The sequence below is a fragment of the Mchenga conophoros genome, linkage group LG4 (assembly GCF_057382185.1).
Source record: "Mchenga conophoros isolate Kocher_MC1m ecotype Shallow Benthic linkage group LG4, M_conophoros_male_GT1.1, whole genome shotgun sequence".
NCBI lineage: Eukaryota > Metazoa > Chordata > Actinopteri > Cichliformes > Cichlidae > Mchenga > Mchenga conophoros.
The window spans coordinates 34,642,161-34,668,117 of NC_140529.1; the positions used below are offsets into that span (position 1 = coordinate 34,642,161).

General features: G+C 41.3%; 1 protein-coding gene across 1 annotated transcript in view; it reads left to right on the plus strand.

Moving 5' to 3' along the window:
- syt3 (synaptotagmin III) overlaps positions 1–24,410 on the plus strand; it is a 41,287-nt gene extending 16,877 nt beyond the window's left edge. Inside the window, exons 4-13 of the mRNA XM_085272034.1 lie at positions 330–725; positions 3,075–3,177; positions 3,626–3,802; positions 9,783–9,909; positions 14,409–14,627; positions 16,855–16,975; positions 18,219–18,390; positions 19,084–19,213; positions 21,975–22,068; positions 22,538–24,410. Coding sequence (XP_085128160.1) covers positions 330–725; positions 3,075–3,177; positions 3,626–3,802; positions 9,783–9,909; positions 14,409–14,627; positions 16,855–16,975; positions 18,219–18,390; positions 19,084–19,213; positions 21,975–22,064 — 1,535 coding nt within the window. The 3' untranslated portion in view covers positions 22,065–22,068; positions 22,538–24,410. The remainder of the gene's footprint in view (positions 1–329; positions 726–3,074; positions 3,178–3,625; positions 3,803–9,782; positions 9,910–14,408; positions 14,628–16,854; positions 16,976–18,218; positions 18,391–19,083; positions 19,214–21,974; positions 22,069–22,537) is intronic.
- Positions 24,411–25,957: the final 1,547 nt, after the last annotated feature.

Below are 25,957 nucleotides of genomic sequence, written 5' to 3' on the forward strand. Positions count from 1 at the left end.
CTTCACGGTTCAGATGTCCATCTTTAATATCCAAGCTATGGCCCTTGGCAGCGCTTTCTTTAGCATTGTTAGCATTGTTGTGTTGCAGTGTGGGAGTGGGCTGTGCTTGCAAAGATTTTTTTTCTCGGAGCTCAGATTTAAAAAAAAACACAAACATTCAGGGCTAACCCTGCCAGGCTCAGTGCAGGAAAATCGTGTAAAAATCTCAAGAGTTTAACTTGTTGGTTAAATAGAGGTTACAAAAAAGTGCACTCTCAGAAGTGTTATCTTGGCTAGAGACTTGTAAGTGTTAACTCGTCTCTTTACCTTCTTCCTGTGGTCCTCTGCAGAGATCTCTGTCAGTCTGCTGTCGGTCATTGTGACATTCTGCGGCATCGTCCTCCTCTCCGTCTCCCTTTTCGTCTCCTGGAAGCTCTGCTGGCTACCATGGCGGGACAAGGAGGGCGGAGGTCTGAGCCTGACATCGGGGTTGCTTCCTGGAACCGCCGGTGTCGGAAACCTTGCAGCTGCCGGGGGCTCGTCACTCTTACCCCCGCTGCTGCAGAGGAAAGAGGGCCACTCCTCGTCCTCGCTCTATCCCACCCTTGGCCAGCAGGGCCAGCACCACCCCCATTTCTCTGACCTAGTGGGGCTGGAGAGGGGTGAGGTCGGAGGCGTGGTTGGAGGGCCAAATGAGACCCAGGAGCACTCCTACCTGGACATGGACACCTACCCCAACAATGCTGGTGAGAGAGCAAAGACACGCAAACATTCATTTCAGCCAGGCTGAAAGAGCGATGCAATGTCTCCGTCAATACCCTCTCATTTTAATATACTCACAGGGTAGTGAATTTAATATGTTTACCTACATGCTGTAAAATAATTTGTCTGAACTGTAGCACTATGATGAATGTTGACCATTACTGCGTGTATATAAATGGGCTTCAGTGGTGCTACACTCAAGGAATATTACTTTTTCATCGTACTGGCGTGGTCTTTTATTACAGACATTTATTTAGTAGTAAAATTTAAAACAAGTGGTACACACATCTTTTAGGATCTAAATGACAAAAAATATAATGTGCAAATTTGTTATTTTATTATTTTTTTAAATAATTTTTGGAACATATGATGCAGGTGAGTGGCTGATTTACAACCTAAAGACCTCTGATTCCCGCCACCTGATAAATATATCTTTCCATTTAGCTCTGTTTTGTTCTTCTTGAATGCTGAAGGAACTCTACTAGTAGCTCCTTGGCTGCTTAACTGTCCTTAGCAGCTAGTTTTATCAGAGCATGCTTGCAGAAAACACCTGCATGCAGACCACAGTGTCAATTTCATTTTAGCTTATGAGCCACACACAGCCCAATTCCATCTCAAGGGGGATGAACTGGTAAAACCGCTGCCTGTAAAAAATACTCTGTCCAAAAGTTCCCTTTCTTTTGGTGTATAGCTGTGCAAGTACGTTCTGAAAACACTCAGATTTAATCAGCCGTCCATTTAGATAATAGATTACGAACATCCTGAGATGTCTCAAGAAAAATGAGGGCAATTTCAGCAATATATATGAGTTTTTCCCACATTCAGTCAGTATACTGTCATTATAAAGAAACACTGCTAAATTAAAGAAGCACATGATCAATTCTTAACGAGCTGCAGCACAATGCTTCCTTTTGCAAAATACAGGGAAAATTCCCAAATCTATGACCTCCTCTGCAATTTTCACACTTTGCAAAGTCATTCGAGCGGCCGGTTCTGCCCCCCAGGCTCTTAGTTTAACACACCTGCTGTAGAAAATAAATTAAGCGTACTGAAACCCAAGTGAAAACAGATATGCCCTGAACAAACAAGCAATCGAATTAAAATTATTAATATTAATATTAAATATATTGAAAACTCTCATTGGATTTTGCCTTTATTATTATTGCCTTTATTACTATAATGATAATATTGCACTATATGAAGATGAGAGAAGTAATGTTACATAATAGAATAACATATAAATATTCATAAAATGATAACAATTCTAATGATAATAATCAAATTATCAAATTAAACCGTAGCTTTGCTTATTGAGTCTTTTTTAGCAGATTAATTAAATTCAAAATCCAATTGCGGTGCCAAGAGAGTTACATAACTATAGAAATCCATAATGATATTTCAACGTCAGTATCACATATCACAGTTAGTAGATGGTAATGTGACACCATTATTCCTATGCATTTACCTCTGACTTAAAGCTGGGCTCAAGAGTTGGGAGTTTGCCTTGTAATTGGAAGGTTGCTGGTCCGAGCCCCGGCTTAGACAGTCTCGGTCATTGTGTCCTTGGGCAAGACACTTCAGAGGGCCCGGTGGCGCCAGTGTCCGGCAGTCACTGCGCCCCAGGGTGGCTGTGGCTACAATATAGCTTGCCATCACCAGTGTGTGAATAGGTGGATGACTGGATGTGTAAAGTGCTTTGGGGTCCTTAGGGACTAGTAAAGCGCTATACAAATACAGGCAATTTGCCATTTTTATGCATTCTCGCTGTTTTTTGCTGTTTTGTGCTGTTTTGACTCAATTGCAGGAATAAAAGACAGCCTTAAAACATGCACCTGACTTTAAGCCATGCTGTCCAAACAGCATGTGATGATGGAGTGTTTTGAACTGGCCTGTCAGCTGAGCACAACATTATACAAAAACAGGCAGCAATTAGAAAAAGAAGCTAAAATAGAAACTGTTGTCAGAGATATTTTGGACCTGAGTTTATAAAAACAGCTCTGAGTTTTCATCCTGGAGTTTTATTTATGCTGGCTGTCAACGCTGGTGCACGCTGTTTATCATTATTCAATATCAAATGTTTGCTGGCTGCCTTTATTGCAGTTTGATGTAGCCTTGTTTCACGTCTCTGTATGCCTTTAATGCTGGCTCATGTTCTGCTATTGTAAATATGTCTGCTCATTCCTTCACTCCCCTCAGCTGGTAAATCACTGCCTGCTAAATCAAAGTACAACAATCAATGAGATCAATGTTGCTGACAAAAATGCAGGTCTTTAGTGGCACTGTAACAAAACAAAACAAGCATGTGAGTCACCAAAGATTTTATACTCTTGTAGGAACTCTGAAGCTGAGTCAGACATCTCCAGACGTTCCCAACTCAGAGGGTGGAGCCCATAAAGACCTGCCGAACGCTCACTCCCAACAGCAGGTCACCCCTCGGTCAGTATCGAGTGTGTGTGTTTGTTTTTCATTTAAGTCCGTTAGCGCTGACGTTTTTGTCGCCAAATTCAGAGGCAAAGTGGGAAATAAAAACAGGAGTGAACTTTAACCCCCGAGCTGGTGATCATTACCGTACATCCATTTAACAAACACATCAGTACATCAATAAGAGGAGGACTCTACCTTTATAAAATGTGTTTTTGAAAACACAGTCGTAAAAATCGCATTACTCAGGTTACAGCGGTTTTAATCTTGCTCTCTTTTAATGAACACTTTTGAGGTCTGTAAAGCGAAGCGTCTGCACTGCTTGTTTTGAATGTTTTTTTTATGATATCCGTCTCTGTATCTCTGATAATGTTGCAAAATCACACTTTTTTAGTGACTACACGTGTGCATTTGGTGCGCTTCCCTTAATATGCACCCTCTGAGCCCTTTTATCTCTGTTTAGGCCCAAGCCCATGACTCACCAGCTCTCCAGTCCCGATTTCCACGGAGAGGAGAAGGAACAGGTAACCAGCATTGGGCAGATTAAACCGGAGCTCTACAGACCCAAAGGCGACCAGGGCGAAGGCAAACAGGGCGACACCTGCGGCAAGATCAGCTTCCTCCTGCGCTACGCCTTCAAGTAAGTCAGCAAGTTTGCACCAAAAGCAACCTACTCTCACCCTGCCAATGTCTTCTAATGTAAAAAGTGGAGAATTTGAACATTAATAAATCATTTACCATACATAGTTTAACGGTGAATGGTGCAGCTGTTACATCACCACACAGCTGGGTTGCACTAATATTTTTATGAGGCTGTTATTGAGTGGGCATACAGTGCTTTCAACGAATCAGTAAATACACACTTACACAGTCAGTAGCATGGAGACTTTCCCATCATAAAATCATCTGTCATAAGACTTTCAACACGAACCACCACAGAATGTAACAGCGTCTTTAGTTTTGAGAATTATCACACTAATATGTACGCATTTTTACATTTTCATTTATACATTTGCATTTGTGTTTAGTGTTAATATGCACATATGTTAATTTGTACTAAGATTGGCAATCTATCTTACAGTAGTTGGGATATTTTAGTCAGGACTATAGCCTGTAAATTAAAGATGGATGTAAGCACTAAGATCTGTTTTGTGAGTTTTTCGACTGCCAGGTTGGTGACCGCGAGTGTATGGGTGTAAACCCAACAGAACCACAGGCTGTTAGTACAACTACAGTCAAAGTTAGCCAAATTATTAATTTAATGCTCTAATAAGGGTCAACAGCACAAATAAGGTTCAGCAGTTCGTTTAGTGGAGGTGAAGCCTAGCAGACATCCTAATTAAGTTGGCTGGGTTAGAAAAAAATAACACCCTGCACAGTTTTTATGACAGAACAAATAAGCTCCAGAGCCCCAAACCCTTTTTTTAGCAGGCTATAAACATGCTTTTTAGTATTGTAAAGGTGGGTATTTTAACATGGGTATCTATGGGGAATGACTCGCCTCGAGTGGCTGCTGCAGGTACTATAATTTTTAGCACTTACACGTTGTTTTCATTTTTTGGCTCTGGAAGTTGCTGGCTGGCCTGGGCGGATAGACCACTGGTGCCATGCATAAAAAAAGACTGCTAGCCTGGTTAAAAGACGAGTAGATAAATAAATCCAGCACCCTGTAGATTCTTGTGATAGCAGGGATATATATTTGTAGAATTTTATCTCTAAGAACAACTTCTCAGCTTTGCATGATGAAACCAAAACTGGTTCGAACTACCAGCACGTCTCCGTTGAATGCTGATGCATCTGTTTTTCAGCCACTTTGATCACGCTAGGTTGTAAAGTCGTTCAAATACTAAGTCAGGTGCCGCAAACAGGCACTGATTTGCTGAATGTCTTTATGGCACAGAACAAAGAGGATGCTTCTTGGGAAAATATCTTCCACCGTGTTTATCCACTTCAGTAGACACAAAAAGAAATCCTCCAACTGAAGTAGAGAAATTGAGTTTGAGACAGCGAGCACGTTCTGAGCTAACTTATCACCAGCAGGAGATGTGAGAGTTGTTTTCTCAGCTGTGCTCTCATTTGTTTATGATAATAAACTGAAATATTAAGGTTTTTAAAATGAGAAAGTGGCATCTGTGTCTTTAGATACTGTGTGGCACAGGCTGCTGTACTTACTTTCCTTTTTTACTCCTTTGACGACGCTCAGTTGAATGCTCTCTGCTGGAGAGCACGGGTCTGCTGGGTCTAAGTATGTAACTGTTGGCTGCCATGCTGTGCGGGCTGGGTGTGTACATGAATGTGAATGTAAGTCGAGGTGCTGGTGGGTTGTGGGAAGGAGTGAGTCGGCTGCTCAGCTGGCAGCCCCCATTTCTGCCTGCTTTGACATGTAGAAGCACTGCGATGGGCAAAAGTGCTGATGGTCAGAAAAGAAAGGGAGCGAGAGGCCGTTTCGGTCATGAATTATATATGGAGAGCCACTTTAAACAGCAACCCTGTCAACACATAATAACACCAGGCTGTGTTATAGCTGAAGTTACAGATACGAAGAATTAGCATGGGAGCTGGTAGGAGACGGAGGGCAGTGACGAAAACAGTTCGTGTGCCCTTTTTTTCCTCCCCCCATTTATAAAGTCACATGTTAACTTATGCCTTTCTCTAGTCGCTTGTAATGCATCACGTTGTTTCATTAAGGCCAGTGAGCAGATGTAAGTGAGGGGGAAAGGTCTGAGATGTAGCAAAAACAAGTGTGGGTAGGTGTGTAGATGCACACGCGAGGTGTTGGTGTGTTAGTGTTGCGGCAGTGATAAGATTGGTATGTTAATGTGCGAAACCCCGCTGTTTGGAGTGTAACATTCAGAACAACAATGTCAGTCTTCCTCAGATCCTGTGGGAAAGGCATTTCTATTGACAATCCCATTAAAAGCTGACACATTTCCACTGTGGGAATAACAGCTAGCTTTCGGGCATTGTCTGCCAGGAATAAGGCTGTGAATTTCACTCCCTGTTCAAGCAGTAATAGGTATATTCTCTGCAGGTTGCCTCGGGGATTGTGTAAAAACCTGGCGTTTGGTTCGAGCTCATGTCTTGCTCTGTAGTAAGACATATGAGTGCAGGAAAACCCGCAGCCATGTTAAACTATCAATTAACAGGTAATGGAAAATTCATAATAATAAGAGAGAGGTAGATTTGTTTGGGTTTTTTTGTTCACAAGCTTCCTGTCATTAAAGCGCACTGATGCATTGAGGTGACTGCAGAATCTTTGCTGCCAACATATCCACAAATCATACTGGATTAAATGATTATTTGATGCATTTTTAAATGACTCAGGGCTTTCATGTTGAAATATTTACCTGCCTGGAAATGTAATTTCCTGCAGCAGTTGGCGCCGCACATCTTCTCCCTTATTGCCGCATGGAGTCACACAAACCACCTGCAACTCAACACCTCAAAGACTAAGGAACTGGTTGTGGACTTCGGGAGGTCCAGAGAAGGTCCACTGCCAGTTCAGATAGAGGGGGAGGAGGTGGAGGTGGTCAACAAGTACAAGTACCTCGGGCTGTGGGTGGACAATAAACTGGACTGGTCATGCAACACAGAGCACCTGTATAAAAAAGCCCAAAGCCGACTGTACTTCCTCAGGAGGCTGAGGTCTTTTAACATCTGCAGGAAGCTCCTGAGGATGTTTTACCAGTCAGTGGTTGCTGGAGTACTTTTCTATGCTGTGGTGTGCTGGGGGAGCAGCACAGCAAAGAGGGACTCATCCAGGCTGGAGAAACTGATCAGGAGGGCTAGCTCTGTGGTCGGCATGAAGCTGGACACTCTGGTGACAGTGGCAGAGAAAAGGACATTAAAGAAACTGATGGACATTATGAACAATGCTGGGCATCCTCTGTACACGGCCATTAACAACCAGAAGAGTCTGTTCAGTGACAGGCTGCTTCTCCCCAAGACAAGAACTAACAGACTTAAAAACTCCTTTGTCCCACACGCCATCAGACTGTTTAACTCCTCTCTGGAGGGGAGAGGGAGGGGAAACAGGAGGACAAAGGAGGGGGGAACAACTAAGCTGTAGTGCCTCTGCACCTCACTGTACAATACCTTGTGCAATACTTTTTGTAAATAGTCAACAGTGCAATAGACTCAATACTTGAAATGTGCAATTCACTTGTATTTTTATTTTTTATTCCTATTTATTCTATTTATCCCCTTTGTATATTTTATTTATATTTGTCTCTGTATTTATATATGTGTGTGTGTGTGTGTGTGTGTGTGTGTGTGTGTGTGTGTGTGTGTGTGTGTGTGTGTGTGTGTGTGTGTATATATATATAACAGTTCTGTAACTGTAACTTTGGTCGTTGCTGTGCTTTTTTTGGAAGTCGAATTTCCCAGAGGAACCCACCCGAGGGATTAATAAAGTTCTATCTTATCTTATCTTATCTTATCTTATTCGGTGTGATTGCCGACTGGTAGGCATGTTTATCTGATTGCTTTAATTGGATGTGATACGGAGGTAAACATGTGTCTGGATTGGCCACGGCTGTACTAAATGCTGCATTTGGACAGAGAAGACATAACTGCCAGGGTCACTGCCAGCGTTCGCCCTGCTGATCCTTCCTCAGCCCCAAAGTTCACGCTGTTCTCCTTAAGCAGCTAATGAAGTGCTGACACACTGGTTAACTCGTAGAGACACAGTCTAACGAGGTCTGATTAAAAGCCTCCGAGCCATCTTCATCTTCATCTGCTAATTAAATACATAACAAATGACTTGGGAGATGCAGCCATGACGGTGTGATGGAGCGTTTAGATGTTAGGGCATGCGCATCAGCCTGCTTGTGTTTGTGTGTGTGTTTGTGGGCATGTTGCACGCATGTTTGTTTCCATGACAAAAAACAAAAATGCTCACACTCCAGTTATAGTGCTTACTTGTGCATTTATAAGGGAGTGTGTCAAAAGTGCTATTTTTAGATCAAAGCTGCTGATAGCATTATTTTTCTGTTTGGAGAAAAACCGATGTAACATACATGTACAATACAAGGTAGAAAAACCATAAATCCACATAAGAAATCAAAATGTTGAGGTTTCTAGGAGCTAATACTTTGACTCGTTTACTGGAAGAAAAATAATCAGAACTTACAACAACAATTTAATTGTTTGACTCATTTTTAAAGATTCTGTGGCGCATAATGGTAAAATAATAAGCAGATAAATTGTTAGTGAAAGTAATTGTTAGCTGCAGGCTGTTTTTATTTATTTTATATATTTATATAAGAGTTATAATTAATATTACGGGCCTGTTTTACAGTTGTTTGATTAAACAATCCTGTAACAGCAAAACTATTAATTGTGATGTTTAGTTGCATGAAAAGACCCATCAGTCACCTTGGAGGTGATGGACACACGCAGGTTTCTATTTAAAATGTCCGTTTCCGAGGTACACTTTTGTTTACTGCTGGATTAAATAAGGATTATAAAACCACAATGTGTGTTTCTGATAATCGCTTTACACCAAGGATTTCTTTTGATTTGGTTTCCAAACCCACAGAAAAACCTGCGATCAGTGGGGTTGCAAATAATTTTTAATTCAATAATTTCACAGTCACTAAAAGGTGAAGGTTTTCACCATAGAAAAAAATTGCTAGTATTGCTGGTAAGTTGTAGCTTTCAACCTGATTTATATGTTAATAACTTAATTCTTACTAATTTTGTTTGTGTGTAACGTGATTTTCTCTTTTTTCCTTATTACTGGGAGTAGCGTTGTGTTAACAAATATAACATCTGCATGAATGCTGCCAACTGAAAAAAGGTGTTTCGTTGGGATGATTTCATTTTTACAGGAGTACAGGAGTCATCTGACAACTTCTTTAAATTCACCCCAGCATCTCTCCTGGAGCTCCTGCTCCCTATTTGGGAACCACTGCCTTAGGCAATCACTGTAGTATTGATTAAATGTACAAGAAATATGCAATCAGTCAAATAAATGTGTTTACATTGATAACTCTGACAGCTGGGTGCTTGCATGTTTTCGTATTTTAAGGGGTTTTTTTGTAAAGATTTTGAATCTGTCTCTTGGGTCACGTATTATCACACGTGATGTAGAAAAGCTGCAGTTTCTCGCATTTTCCGAGCAAATGTTAAACATGCACTTGTTACAATGATTAATCCGTACTCCTGTGAAATACATTCATTTTCTTGTTATTGGCTAATAAATTATTCATCTTTTTCTGCTCGGCTCTTATGCACCAACATCTCCATGACCCAAGTGACTACAGATTAAAGGGTACTGTGTTAAGGTTAATTAATGAGCTCAGTACTGGACAGGCGCGCTGGCTGAACATCTGTGCTTGCTGTGCTTACATCGCTGATAGTGCAACCAAGATACAGCTGCAGGGATAAGACACAAACACACACACAGACACGCACACCACACAAGCTATTCTGGATACTCTTTACACCAGAGACACTGAACCTCCCACACTATTATACGCGTATATGAGTTCTGCTGAGGTGTTTGGGTGTGTGGGGAGGCTGACCCTGTCTAGGGCTCATACGTGTTCGTGCAAATTTGGGCGTCTTGGCTTTTTATATACGAGTTTAATGGAGTTTTCTGTGTATGTTTCTCGCAGTACGGAGCAGTTGGTGGTGAAGATACTGAAAGCTTTGGACCTGCCAGCGAAGGATGCCAATGGCTTCTCTGACCCGTACGTGAAGATTTACCTACTGCCAGACAGGAAGAAGAAATTCCAGACAAAGGTGCTTCTCACTCCTACCACACTCATCCTTAGTGGCAAACTGCTCACTTGATGCTGTGGAAAAAGCTCACACAATAAAAGAATCCCCTTAAGATTTAAACAGCATCAGTTTTTTGTTTTCTCTCGGCCTGTTTCCTGATGCACTGATGGCCCAGCCTTCCCGTGGAGAATCGTTACAGTTCAACTAATGTAATCTAATCTAATCTGGTGCATAATTTATTCAGGATAATGTTCTTCTGACTATTACAGGGCTCTGCTACTCAACTCCTGCGTGTTATTTTGGTGTTTGAGGACAGCTCAGTCAATATTTAAGTACATTCCGGGACATTCTGTACCAGGAAATGTACCCTTAGCCCTTGAAAAATCCTCCTGTCTTCTAATTTATTCTCTGTGGAAAAGCTCAGAATTTATGAGCTCTGTGGCCTCACAAATGTGAGTTGTTGTTCTTTGTGTTAGATCTATAAATATCACCAGTAGCGCCCTGTCGCTGAACTTGTGAACCTGTGTAACATGTAAGAGAAAACAGAATTAAATGATGTGCATTTAACACCGCTCCTGCTTGTATGGGGGTTTCAAATTCAGTTTCACTAAAGGCCACAATGGGAAATGAGAATCACATCAAGGCCCACACATGCTTTAATCACGTCAAGGGTTATTGACCCTCGACCGGTCCACACAACAGTTTATTAGCCCTTATAACGTTTACTCAAAAAATAAATAAAAGATCTATGATCACCTGTATTATACAGCCGAGGCGGCTGCTGTGAAACTGGCTGCTCATAGAAATGAAACTTGGCCTTACAGCTCCATCACTTTGAGATTGGGCTCGGAGAACCATAGTCGCTGTACTTGCATTTCAGTGCAGCGACTTTCTGAAGCCTCTGTTCCCAGTCTGTGACTCCATATCTCGGCTGGATTCAACCGTCAAAATGACAAGGCAAAGGATGTTCTTTGAAAACACAAAATTGTCTCATGGAAATGGGTAAAGGGACCTCTCTTTACACTCGGCTATACTGCTGTCTAAAGCCCTGAAGATTATGGCTGTAAAACAGGGTTTGGGGCCTTGGTCTTTACTAAAGACATTTCTCTGGATTTTTAAATTATATTTTGCTGTAAATGATGAAATTCTTTTCACCTAACTTTCTGGCCGTGGAGTATTTTCACAGTGTCCACAGCGCCATATTTGCTACAAGGTGTTTTTTTAAGGGGGGGGGGGGGTTGGTCTTTTTTATGCTGTGAAATATTTTCAGTCTTCATTTTCACATCATCTTAATCTCTCAGAAAACCCAAACCTTCCAGCTGATCAGTTAGCTAACTAGTGGCAGGATTAGTTTACCAAACACAAATGTGCAAATGAACATCATTGCCAGCACCTGCGACTGGCTGAAGTTGGTCAAAGCTGGGCCGTTGGCATGTACGTTGCTGCAGCCTTGCACATGTATTTGTGCCACTCTTGCGGCACCCCACCGTGCGGCTGTTTCAGCAGGACAAAGCCCGTCCCCACGCCGCCAGAGCGGTTCAGGCCTTTCAGGCCTAATATGTCTGCTGCTGAACACGTCTGGGACATGCAGGGTTGCACAGCTGCAGGCGTGCTTACATCACGTCCAGAGAAGGCTGTGCCTCCTATTAAATGCCTTCTATATAATACTATATGTTATAGTTGTACAATCTGCATTTCATTTTGACTGTCACATTTTTGATTGTACTATTTTCAGTTAAATGTAGATTAAAGGATATATGTATATATATATATTTAATCATTTTAAATTTTTCTTTCATGTTCTGGAAATGGGGTTGTACTTTTGCCGTGTTGGGATAAAAAGAATCAAAGAGGGCTGGGAAAGTGAGAAAAATAAGCTTTCAGTGACAGTGAAGCTGTATGATTTGGAAATTTCTCCCTTTTGTGTGACTGTCTCCGGCACATCAAAAGCCCCTTCAACCACTGAAAAGCATGAATGCTTCATCCATTTGCATAATACGGCTCCTCTTTTGTTTGGAGTGTAGGTGATTGTTTAATTTCAATCACATCCTCATTAACACCGAATTTTTACACCACTCATATTTTGCAATGCTTTTATGCCTCCAACCGTTTTCAAAAAAAGAAACACAACGCCTCGATGTAGATGTTAGGGCTTGTGTTCGGGTTGCAGAACTCAAAGAGCCTTCATCAGCTGCCTGTTTAATCCAAAGCTAACAAGTAATCATCAAGTGCTAATAAGCCGAAGTGACAGAGCCGCTCACGCAGCCACAAAAGTTGGATTTGGAAAACTGTGTGCATCACATTTTAATTTGCACATGCTTTATAACATGACAGCATCCACATCAAATGCTTTCATAGCAAATAAATCCCACTGGCAAAACAGCAAATAGCAAAATTATGTGTTGGAGCCGGAATGAGGTTGACGACAAATTTACAAACGGAGCCCACAATATGCTGAGATGTGATGAGGAGGAAATTATAGCCGCCGTCTTTCCGTGAGACTGAATTGATGTGACACGAGATACGAGAGTTAAGGAAAGAACTGTGCATGTTTGACAAAAAGAAAATATTCAGTTTTAAATCTAGTTTTTGGTTGTTATTTAATTTCACAACTATGATTGGGTCTTCCATCCCAAAGGGAAAGGTGAAATTCACTTTTCTCACCCTGGCAAAGGAACAAGGTCAGCCAGTGTGTTAGATGATAATTATGTGGCTCGAGGACATTTTAGCAAACGCGACACACTTTTAAACACATCCCTCTGTCATGTTTTTGAAATAATGTCAGTCATTAGCAAAAAAAGAAAGAAGTTGCTAATGCTTACAAGTCTGGGCTGATGTTGCTGTTTAGATTCACCCTTAAAGCTTTTAAAGCTCTCTGTTTTCTAATTTGTTGTGGGCGAAAGTGGAGAATATCTGTGTGCTTTAGATAGGGAAACAAAAGAAAGCCCAGGATTGAGAAAAAACACCATAAACTCAAATTCAGCCAAAGTTTAAATACCAAAAAACAGCGCTAAGCTCTCGGTGTCAAAGATGTTGCTTTAAAACACGAGGATCCTGTAGATTACTGCTTTCAAGGAAAGGAATTCTGAACAAATGCAGCTCAGTTTCTGCCTCCAAGGAAAGCATTTTGAAAGTTTTGCATTGCTTCATTCAAGTCACACATAAAAGCCAGAAGACAAACTTTGAAACATTCAGCAGGTCGTTTGAGGATTTTTGAAGCTACAAATCCTCAGTGACTCCTCTCCTCTGCTGGAAAAAAGAAAACATCCTGTTTGTTTGGTTGAAGAAATATAGTTGCACTTTGTGAAACAGCCTGAAAAATACATTTTACTTTGCGGCAGATTATAATGATTATTCATAAATTCAGCAGAGGATTCTGGGTGCATTTTCAATAGAGCATTAAGAGTTGCCAAACAAGTCGCTGGTTTTCATGAATTTATCTTCAGAAATGTCTTGTGTTTTTAGCTGGAATGAAAGAATCAATAAAAAAGACTCAAATGTGAAAATAACTTATATATAAAAGAGTAAATCTGCAGATTAAAACAGAAAAAATTCCTTTGCAAGTACTTATTATTCTGCATGAAAAGTTACAAATATAAAGAGAATCGGTAATAAAACAAAAATGGATGGATGGATGAAATGATGATATTAAAAATTGTTATTACTGTATTATAAATTAACACATCAGGTAACGGCCCTTAAAAAGATATAAGTCTGTAGCTACAGTGCAGTTCACCTATTACTAGTCTATCAAAGTAGTTCTGCATAATTATTAATTTAAAATAGTCTTTATTTATTTCATCCTGGTATCGCCCCTCAGTTCAATAGCCTGAGTCGCACAAGCCTGGAGACTGTTTGATAATTGCCTGGCAACAGTCGGTTGCTAGGAGAAATGTGCATTCTCTGACCAGTTGGAAACTGGTTGCTGGCAGTGACTTGGTGAAATTGTTTGCAAAGACGTATATAATGCTGCACTGAAAAAGTACTTGTGATTCCTTTGGTTGCAACCAGGTTGCTGCAGTCGCATTTCTGCACATGTCAATTACTCACCTAGCAACCGCTTTCACTCAGCAGCCTCCAGAAGTTGCCAACAATTCTGTAAGCATGTGGGACTAAAATAAGCCAGACTAGCGCCCTTCAAGCCATTTTTTTCCAGGAGTTGTCTTAGGCAGGAACTACTGGCTTATAAGTATTCCTTGCACTTATTTGATACCTTAATAACAGAAGGTAACATCAGGTTAAATGTGTTTTGAGTAATTCTAGCTGATGGAATTGCCATTGCTTTTTACTGACAGCATACTATTGAGAGACAGCAATGAAAATATAGGCAGTGGCACTCTTATTACAGTGCAAGTCCAGGGTGTGTGGGCTGTAAAATATAGTAGTCCCTTGCTACCCCTTCGTTCCCCATTCCCACCTGAAAATTTTTTACCTACCTATTAATTATTTCATTACTACAATACGAGTACAAGATATTTACGCAGCTATGATCTAAACAGTAAATTCTGTCTGTCTTTCAGGTCCACAGGAAGACCTTAAACCCAGTGTTCAATGAGACATTTCAGTTTGGCGTGCCGCTGAATGAGCTACATTCCAGGAAACTGCATTTCTCCGTGTACGACTTTGACCGCTTCTCCAGACACGACCTGATAGGCCAGGTAGTGGTGGACAACCTGCTGGACTTCAGCGAGGGCACCGGGGACAAACCCATCTGGAGGGACATTGTGGAGGGCACTGCGGTAAGAAATAACCCAAAATAGACATGCTCATTTGGAGGAGATGCCCACTGTAGATTAGATTTGATGAAATTTGAATGAGCCTTGTGGTGCATTTGGGCCGTTGCAGCTGCAAATTATGGGCCAAAGCTGTGATAAATAGAACTGAAACAGAAATGGGAAATCTGACAGCTTCTATTTGAGATTTAAGGCAGAAGTGGGTGCCGTAACGTTACAAAAATGTATCTCAATTTTGGCCTCGGAAGAAAGAGAAAACAAATATAGCTGTATGAAGGTACAAAAAGGTAGACACAGACACGAGGTGAGTCAGAGTTATTACACCTGTTTTTCAATAGTTCTTATTTTTATTGCATTTTAAACCTCTTTTGTTCAGCTTAGTTTCAGTTTTGGTCATCTCAGTTTTGTTTTTATCAAAACAAGCTTATGTTCACATATGAGCGCATAATGTTCTGCCAGTTAAATGTTATTTTTATATCAGTTAACTAAAAGGTTTCAATATTTATTAAAGGGTTAACATATTGGGAAGTTGAAAGAAGGAAAAAAAGGACCTGCACTGTTTGTTTTTCTTGTACTTTGCTGCTTCAGTTTTACATTCTTTTTCATGTCTCTGTGACAAAGAGAAAAACAATCTCAAGGATTTTAGAACTTTCAATAACTCAAACGTTTAACAAAACCTTTGGCCATCACTGTCTTGTATTTCCTGTTGGACAAAAGATGCAGTGAAAAAGTTTATGGCCCTGAAAGTAAAGCAACAATTGACTGACGTGCCATGAATTGTTTGCATTTTTCGAATAATGACAACAAAAGTGCAGTAAACTGAAAAAAGTAGTAAATCCTTGGCTTTTAACTGCGTGAATTCTCTCGGGTACACTTGCACACAATAATTTGCAGGTAGGTTATCGAGCAACTGGAAGAACGTGCCACAGTTCTGTGGATTCAAGTTGTCTCTGCTGCATTTTTGTCTTAATGTAATCCCAGACCCACACCATCTGTTTGTTGTTCTGGTGACTCGAGATAGTTCTTTAGGATTCTGTTTGTTTGGGCTCGTCGTCCTGCTTCAGACATAATTTGAAGCCAGTCAGACATTTCTCTGATGGTCATGTATGATGCAATCTCTCCCCAGATCTTCCAGATTTCCCTGAGAGTACAGAATTATGTTAACAAAAAAAATAACATTCAGTTACCAAAATGACAAAAGCATGAAAAGCCACAATAGTTTTATTCTTAAAGACAGCCACTTACTAAATGTGGATGTCTAAATACCTGAATTCTTTTACTTTGAAAATCATTTTCTGAATTGATGTGGTTTGTATTTAATGTCATTAAAAGTTTCAAATATTTGATAAATATGAATAAAAGATGCTTTAAGGCTTCTGCAATTAAACTGGACAATTTTTGGACCGAGTCAAGAATGTTTTATTACTCAGGTTTTGCAGGGGAAATTAAGACTCAAATACTAACACATGTCGGAATCATCTAAAATAAACCCAGCTTGTATTGTATATGTAGGAGGAGGAGAAGTATAGAAATGGTACAGAGCGGAAATGGCCTGCAGCACAGATTAATTCGCAGTCTGGTAAAGTAACAAAGCAGCTCAGAAGAGTCCAGATAGATTACTGGAAGGGCAATGCTAGCCACTTCCAAACTTTATATTAGGCAATGTCCAAGTAGATTTATATGAAATATTCATAGAAGGCTATTAGCAAATTAGATGGAGCAGAGTCTTAAACATTTTTTGGCATGGGGCTTTAATTTATTAAGTAAGTTTAAAGCATCAGCGTCATCGGCGTATTTCAGTGTTTCACTTTGGGAAGTATTGATTAGTGAGCCTCAAAGCCACTAAGGAGCCATCGCATCACCGTGTGATCTGAATACCACCGGTGTCATTACCGAGGTGCCACTGAGAGCACAGGCAGATCAGCAGATAGCACTAGAGGCAGAGATATAAAAAGCCCACATGTCGTTGCTTGTATTTAACTCTTTCCTAGTCAGTGACTTCAGCAGATCGGTGTATGATTCATTTACAGCGACAGCATTTCCCCCGTGCCCAAACACTCCTGCTGTCCACATCGGGACACCTGCTGTCGCGCGCTGTCAGTCACAGATCTAACTCGTTTCAAGCACAGATAGCAAACCACAGAATTCTTATCTCTGTGTTTCTGATGCTGCGTGTGATCTGTCTGACCTCGCCCCATTTCTGATCTCTGTTTGCGTGTATATTGACCTACAGGAGAAGGCCGATCTCGGGGAACTTAATTTCTCGCTGTGTTACCTGCCCACTGCAGGCAGGCTCACCGCTACAATCATCAAGGCCACCAACCTCAAAGCCATGGACCTGACTGGTTTCTCAGGTAAAGAATTAATGCATTCACACACATCATGCTGCTGCAAGACCTCCAGCAAGCACTCTGACTGGAAACTCATTTAGAGGAAAAATATGACAGAAAACAGCTTAAGCGCTGTCTGCAAAAACAGCTGCTGGTGATATATGTTGCTTTCCTGAGTGCTTTTAGCTTTATATCCTGATCTGACTGATCACTGGCCAGATGTATACCATAATAACTGGCGTGAAGCCCTGTAGAGATATTTTTCTCCTGTGGGTAAACATCACTGGTAAACATGGTGTTAGATCCTTTTCGATAAAATAGTCATTTACATGCCATTTAGCAACAAATGAAGAAGAAAGTCTTCTCCAGCAGAGGCCGCCGCCACAGATCGGTGTAATGCGGCTTTGTAACACATGACGGAGGACGCCAACTCCTCTTTCGTTACCGTTATCTCCACTTTCAATAAAACCAACAAGCGTGCATAAAAAATGTTGTCAGAAAGGAATTCCCCAAAACCTAATAAATTACTTACAGGAGCAGACGTAGCGTGACGAGGCAAATTACTACAAATCTTTGCTAAATATTCCCTGAATATATAGAGCATCACCAGATTGACTGTATTTAACTGTGTGACCAGAGCTTCAAGGGGTAGAGGCACCTCAACCATCTGACCTGGAGGCGTTGCAGACGTAGAAATGCGAATCCAAATTCTGATATTTAATTAACAATTATATTAAAAAGAGATTTGAGTTATCCTTCACTTAAGGGCTTGATGATTGCCCTCTCAGATTAAATGAGATCTGAAATGTTAATGATCGCACGCTGCTATTGTTCCTCGCTGATCCCGACATGATTGCGGGCCCGGAAAGATGCTTAAACGTGGCATAAAAACAGAGTCGTGTGGGTGTGTGTGTTTTCCTTGGCTGCTGTCACCAGGCTGCACATGTTGAATGGATAACTGAGGTGATTCAACCTGTGCTGCTTTTCTCCCTTTGTGTTCTTAATCCAGCTTTGCCAAGGTGACTTGATTTTCATGCCTTTTATGCGTTACAGATGCGGATACCTGTGAACATAATACCTAACAGCATTCACAGGAGTCCCCTCTTATCTTATTCTCTCTGCTTCCGCCCCCTGCTTCTCTCTGGCTCTCTCCACCTCTTTCTTCTTCTGCTCCTCTCCACGCCTCCCCCTCTTCCTTTTCCCACCACCTGCTTTCTTTCCCTTCCCATCTTCCTTGTTCTCCCCCCCTCCCCGTTCTCTGCTTCAGATCCGTACGTGAAGGCCTCTCTGGTATGTGACGGGCGGAGGCTAAAAAAGAGGAAGACCTCCATCAAGAAGAACACGCTGAATCCCACGTACAACGAGGCGCTGGTGTTTGACATTCCCAATGAAAATATAGAAAATGTATCCATCATCATCGCAGTGATGGACTATGACTGGTGAGCACGCTGAGGTGTTATTATAGTGAAGCACGCTCCAGGGGATTTCAGATCAATTCAAGCGTTGCTGTGAAGTAGCTGCTTATTGAATGTGCGCTTTTTGCGCATGAGGCGCGATGCTGCTTTTGGGTCATCACATTTTGACGCGCTGCAGCTGTGTTGAACACGATGAGGGGCCCCTTGTGAGTCAGCCTCCTTGTGGATGTTCCCTGTTTTACATAGACGGGCACCTCATGAATAAGAATGATTTATGCTAATAGCGAAGAAGGAAGTGTAACCCTGCCAGCGTTGGGCTGTCTGACGCTTGCAGCAACACTTGGCTGCTTGATGTGTTTGTGTACAAATGTACCGCCTCCCTATTATGTAGCCTGCCCTCCATTTGGCATCTCTATAGGTGTGTGCTTTTGTATGTTTGTGCTCATGCCTGCTTCCTCACTGACAGAGGTTTTATACAGAGCTGTGTGTATTTGTGAGCTGCTATTCAATTCCCTTCCTCAACCGCTGTATTCTTTTCCCAATACTCAAGGTTGATAAATGAGACTCTGCGGCTGCTTCTTACAAGCCCTGTCTCCCTCCTTCTGCTTTTCTAATCCCTCTCTTCAACCGTTTCCTTTTCTAACTGCTTGTTTTTCTCTCTCTCTCTCTGTCTCTCCCATCCTCGCTTCCACTCCTCCTGCCCTTGCTGCGTATCAGCATCGGTCATAACGAGGTTATAGGGATGTGTCGTGTAGGGAGCGAAGCTGAAGGTCCGGGGAGGGAGCACTGGGCTGCCATGCTGGCCAATCCTCGCAAACCAATAGAGCACTGGCATCAGCTTGTGGAGGTAATGAGCATACGAGCGTGTGAGTCTATGCGTGTGCATCTGTGTGCTTTCACTATGAGTACATATGCTTGGGTGCTGAGCATAACTATAATAATTTATACAATATGATGAAAATGATTTAGCATTAGCATAGTAACAGTGACATTAGCATGGAAGAAATGGTACAGTTTGAGTGGAAGGAGTAGCAGTGATAGAATAATTACTCAGCTTTTGTTTAAACTCTTCCTCTCTGATGGTCCCAGGCAGTATTTGTTATTAGAGCACCGACAGGCTGCAGAGCATGACACATTCACTTAAGAAGCCGTATAATATTACCTTGACTTAAAGTGAAGCAGCTGTTGCTGAATTTCATATTTGTTGCAGTGGATTTGCTCACAAACATGGGCTCACAAACATCAGCGTTGCTCTCTTTTATAGATTTTATTAGGTCAAATTTGAAAGGTTAAATCCTCAGAATTTGCTGGTGGTAAGATTAAGAGGACTATTTGCATTTCAAAGTTCTTGACCAAACGTCTCTATTCCACTGAGCTCAGAGTTGTTTAGGTTTTGCCACTGTTAGTGATTATATTTGGGAATCTATTTTCAGGTGGAAATGTCAAACAAAAGCAAAGGCCTTTAGAGGTCTAGAAAAAGAAGCAAAATAAAATTCAAAAACATTCTACCATAGGTAAGAGGTAATAACAAATACTGCCTGGGAACATATGCACTTTCATATGAGAGTTAAAAGTAATTATTACGCAGGATGTGCCATTGTGTGAAACACCTCCTAATCTCTATAATGCATAATTATATGTAGATAAGCTTAGATAAACGTCATCATTTCCAGCAGACAGACTTTCTTATCTTTTCTGAGTCAGGTAAGCTGTTTCCTTACACTGCTCACATCCACCATATGAAACAACAGCTGCTGGCTCTTTCATATTTACGTATATACCTCGCACACTGTTGCACTGTTCCTTTAAAGTGGCAGTTCACCCCAAACTAAACCTACATGTTTGCCTTCGTCATGTAGTGCTGTTCATCTATTTGAGTGAGTCATCCAGTTTTGGAGATTTGACTGTTGACTGTAGAAATGTCTGGCTTCTGCCTGCTTTGCCTTTGATGTGCCAAAAAAGAGCCATATTAAAAAACTCTGCAGAAATGTCTTTTTTTGGAAGACATGCACTGGTTATTCAGGAAAAAAAATCCTCAGACCTGAGCGGCTTCATGTAGGAGCCATTTTCTTTCTATGAAACAACACCTGCCAGCCAGAGGAAGCGTACAGCCAGCTAATGTTACAGCTCAGCTGAGTGTTTGCATCCTGCCACGCTTTCACAAGCGTGAGCCTCTCGTCACAGGAGGCTGCACCCTTCCCTCTGCTACGGTTGGTGTAGTTCAGTAGACAGAAAAAAAGCATCTCTTTCAATTTCTGGAAAATGACATCTTTTCTGTGAATTTTCAACTCTTTTTAGTTTTTTTTGTTGCCTCTACTGGAAAGTTTTGCATGATTCAAAGATCCTTTTGTGTCTTTTACTGGGGTTTGCAGTACCTTAGTTAATCCTCTGTGTGAAACAAGCCTTTTTGGCAGTCTTACTTTGAAGCAATCCCTCCGTTTAAGCCAACTTTTTCTTCTTGGCTACTCCTTATACACAGAAGGGTTGGTGAGTAGAAAGAATATCTGAAATCAAGTCTTTAGAGACGCCTGAGGTGTCATCTAAAGCCACCATATTAAGACCCGAACTCTTCCACCACATATATTTTTAATTTCTCTTTGGTATTCGGGCACATTGAGGCCCGATGAATGTAAAAACAAAGAATTAACAGATTTTTTTTTACCTTATTTTTATTTTTAAGAAAAATGAGAGCCACATATGAGGATATTCGTTTAAAATTTTGATAGAACAGTAGCAGCATAATGTCCTCATAAGTGGATATCAGGCCCTTGTAGAGCAAAATACTTTAGTCTAAATTACCCAAAATGTGATGTCCACATATGTGGACGCCAGGTCCTAGGAGGTTAAAGAAAAGGCAGTCTGTACAGCTGGACACCAAAACAATAGCTAAACAGCACTGCAAGCCACAGATAAAATAGGTGTTAGATTTGGAGATTAACTAAAACCTTAAATACTATTTTGAGAAAAAAGTCGAAATGTGAAGATTAAAGCTGTCGTTTCAAGTCAAGCGACTGCCAACTCTCTACAAAACGCTTCGTGTACATGAGTTAGTGAAATCGTACTTCAGTAATGGTTTCAGTAGCAATCACACAGTGTGGTGATAAGTATAAGGACATTGAAGAGACGCAGAAAGCTGCATCTAGTCAGAACAAAAAAAAAACACACAAACTTGGACCAGTTGGCCAGATTTGTACAAAATTAAATATCCGGCAATGGACAGATGCAAGGATGTCGATGTTTACAACCCTCGTGCAATAAAGAGAATGTATGTTGTGTCACAAGACACAATAAGACAGCCGATCAAGTTGCTTCAATAACTCTACGCGTGGCATTTTGCAGAGGGCATATCAGCCGTGGCAGCTGTTAATAATTTTTTTCCTTAATGTTGCCCTAATACTGCTTTGCACTGTAACTCTGTGCATAACACATAAGCAACTACACTTTCCACCTAAAAGTATGATAGACAAAGTAAGATGAGTAGCCGTGGTACTTCAGCATAATGTCTAAAATTTACATTTTCTTTTTCCTTTTTTTTAACTGAATGTATCAAAAGTGTTTTCTTTGTCACAAAGAATTAACATAATTGTCAAACGTATTCTTCCTTGCAGGAAAAAGCAATCGGTACATTTGTGTCAAAGAGTTCCACCACATCCTCCCCGAAGCCACACATCGTGGTGGACAGTCCCCACTCTGATTAAAACTGTGAGTCTCTCCTGACTTCGTTCTTTCCACGCCATGGTTTCTGAGCTATTATTTTCTTGTCATCAGGATATGGTAATTTGTGTCATCACTCCGGTAGCAATAAAATATCTCCTGGAGTTCAGCTTGTAAAGTGGATGCACTTTTTTTTTTAATCTGAAAGTGTAGTACATATCTACAAAATGTGCAGCAGATGCTTCTCCAGACAGATTTACACAGGAAAACTAGTCAAGTCTTTAAAAGCATGACCTGACTGGGAATGTGTGATAAAGTGGAAGCTGTGGAGCTGTCAGATGTAGGAGCTGTAAGGCAGAGGCATGTGTATAATCTCAATGTTATGGGTTATATAATGCATCTCAACCCTCCTCCCTACAAACGTACAGTACTGCGTGCTGTTTATATCTTCTCGACCCCCCTCCCGAGGGAGCTCTTCCTTAATCTGCTTCTCCCCCCTTATTCCTTCTTTCCTCAGGTCATCATCATCTCTACAGCTCCAGACTTTGCTTTCTTTCTTCTCATCTGTGAATAATTCTCTCCATCAAAGAAAGAGAGACGTGGAGACACTGCTAGTGTCCAACTGCTAGTGCTGTTCTGCTCCTGCTAATGAATCCTTCAACTCCTGTGCTGTCTTTACTGAGCTGGAGGGGGGAAAAATCAGCTCCATCCATCACAAGCTACACTTTTGAGCATCAGACTACACATTTACAAACACATGTGGACACTTAACGGTACAGTGGACTGAAATCAGGTGTACATTTTGGGATCTAGCGAGGAAACACCCACCCACACACACACACAGACAAATACACAAATACAGAGTTTGTAGTATGTGAGTAGTCCATGTGTGCTTCAGATTAGTGTAGTATTTCATCTAGAAGGAGTGTGACGTGACAAACTTTTTCTCTCTTGAAAACTAAAAAAAGTCAAAAGTAAGCCATCGTAGAATGGTCATTTCAAACAGGACCAAAGGTTCATGCCCTTGTACAGACTACAAAAGAAGAAAATCCTTATGTCAATATTTTTCTTTTAGTGTACAGTATATGCCGTACTGTATAGGAATACATCTCATGTAGTACTAGCAGGGCGAAATATCCACCGTGGATACTCTCGGCCATTTTGGACGCCTTCTCCAGGGTTCCTACCCTCTGGTTTCAGAGTTAACTCGCTTATTTTCCCCAGAGGAAAGATGACGAGGCATCCAGTGGTCTTTATTGATGTCAGAAGAGCGAAAAATGAGGACAGACTCATTGGTCTAAGCATGTTACATAGCCTTGAAATGTGTCCCTCTTCCTCATGCTTTTTGTCACAGTCCTCATGGTACTCGTTAGTATTTTTTAAATTATTTTGCTCTGTCATTTGTGTGAAACAGTATACATGCAACCATGCGGAAATGAGTTTATTCATGCCATTTTTTTTACGGTCCACTGAGGATGAGATGATGCGAGACACGAACTATTTGATCGACACTGGCTTTCAGGCCAAATCGCCAGACTTTTCCTAATGTAGGACAAAACGGGTTCAACGAATCCTGGCTTTAGGATTGGACCAGCATCTGTTTGGAGTGCACTAGCTGGAGGATGTATCCCACACCGAAGGATATCACCACTCTAATTTATTTTTCAATCATTCCAGGACAATGTGTTTTTTGTTGTTTTTGTTCCTCAAGCTTCAATTGACAAAATTATTAGTCCATATCATGTCACCGACAAGACTTTAGGAGGACACACACGTCCGTGTTGCTTTTATTAGTGTGTGTTTCTGTGTTTGTGGGCGTGTTTGTTTTGTATCGTGTGTGTCTGTGCGTGTGTGTATGCCTGCGTGTCACTGTGACCTTGTGTGTGACACGTTTTTGTGCTCACCTCCTCCTTTTCCTCCTCTCCCGTGTCCTTTTCCTGTCTTGCCTGCCTCGCTCCTCGAATCCCGGCATCCACAGACTGTCTTGGAGCCAACTTTGTGTTGTGTCTTTACAAGGAGCTATTTTCTGTGTGTGTGTGTGTGTGTGTGTGTGTGTGTGTGTGTGTGTGTGTGTGTGTGTGTGTGTGTGTGAGTGAGTGAATGTGTATGTACTATACGTGCCTCATTGCACTAGGTGGGGAAACACTGTCTTTCATAGACATTAGTTTGTATTGTCTATGTCGTCTCTGAAATCAGCTGCCAATCATTCAGCCCTTCTCTCCTCTCTCACCCTTTGCCTGATGTAAGTAACTGTGTTGATTGTGTACTTCTTTCAGTAGTTTGTGTACTGTATGTCCGAGGGAAAATCAGGACGGCACTGGGATTGATCATTTTAATTGTTGGGTGTGTTTTGATTACATTCATGAGAAGGAAGACAACAAAAAATAAAAGGTTTAAGGGAAAAAAAAACAGATCAAGATAAATTTAGATCCCCATAAAGGCGAGACATCAGGGAGGAGGTGTTGTGAGAAATGAGCGCTTGAAATATCTGCACTACTTGTGTAAACCGATACAGACTTTTCAAAGCCATGTCTGTCACCACACTGTAACCTCAGCAAAACAGTACAACACCTCACTGCAGCTACTTGTATTGTTGCCATTTCAGTCTCATCCTCACGTGCACAAACACACACGTGTGTGTATTTTGTGCGTGCAGTTTGGGGATGGGGGGGGGGGGGGTGTCTAGTTTTCCTTTGGATCAGTGAAGGTAGCAGGAGGTTATAATTACATCTGAAAGTATTTTGTGTTGTTTGTCAGATGGGGGGTTATTGATCAGCTTGTATAAGTAGATATGGTATTGATCCATCGGTCTAGAGGCCCCATAAACTCTCCTCCTTTCCCAGCCTCTCTCCTTCTCTCTCTGCTTGTGTCTACCCTATTTAGCCTTGTGATAGACTGCAAAACTCATACTGGAGCCAGCACATTCCCTTATTCTCCTCCTCCCTCTGCCCCCCCCCCCTCCACCCCCACCCCATCTAAACCCCTCCCTTTCTGTTTCTGTCTGTCTGATTACTCATTTTCTCCTCCAGCAATCCTTACCTTTCCACCTGCAACTCTCCATCACCTAACCATTTTTCCTGCTCTACTTTTCCCTCCCCAGTTCCTTCAGCTTTCTCCCCCCATCTTGCCCTCTTTCTTTCTCTCTGTGTATGACAACCCCACCCTTTCCGTCCTCCTCCCTATTCTCCCCCTCGCTGTCTTCTCTCGTTTGTGCAGTTCCGAATGGTCATGGGGAAACATGTTTGCATGCTTATATTAACATGAATGATGTCAACTTGATGCAATGAAAATTATATAAGTGATGCTTTAAGCAAAATCTGACAAAGAACTTGATACTAATACTACTAATGACGACTAAAAGGAGATCTAGCAGATGTTTATCTCTGTGGTCAAAAACAACACTGAAGAAAAAGGATTGTTTATGCTGTATTTATCTTTCTCGAATTGGTATTCCTTTTGATTTTCATTTGTTCTTTTTATATATAATTTATTCAAGAGGTTTACTTTTTTATTGGTTAATGCTGAGTATTTTGATTGAGAGGTTAAGCCAGGGCGATCGTTTCAGTCGAGATAGCTGTACCAGGTCGCAGGATGTCTGTGAATGTGTAAGTAACAGTGTGGCTGAAGTAATGATCATGGAAATAAAGGATATGTATCATCCAGCCTCGTGTTTCTTACTTCCCTTGATGCACTGGGCTGTCACAGATGCCAGGCAGTGTGCTACGTGCTATATATAATATACAAACTTCACAAACTTCTGAGCATTTCACATGTCCACAGTGTATATTTGCCTCAGGCATAGACGGTAAGACCTGGATAGAGACTGCCTGAACTCTGAACTTTTTTATTTATTTTTTGAGTTTTTGGACTTTCAGCTGTGCATTACGTCGCATGTAATTATTCAGCCACTTTGTCATGAATTCTTTATTGTGGCCAC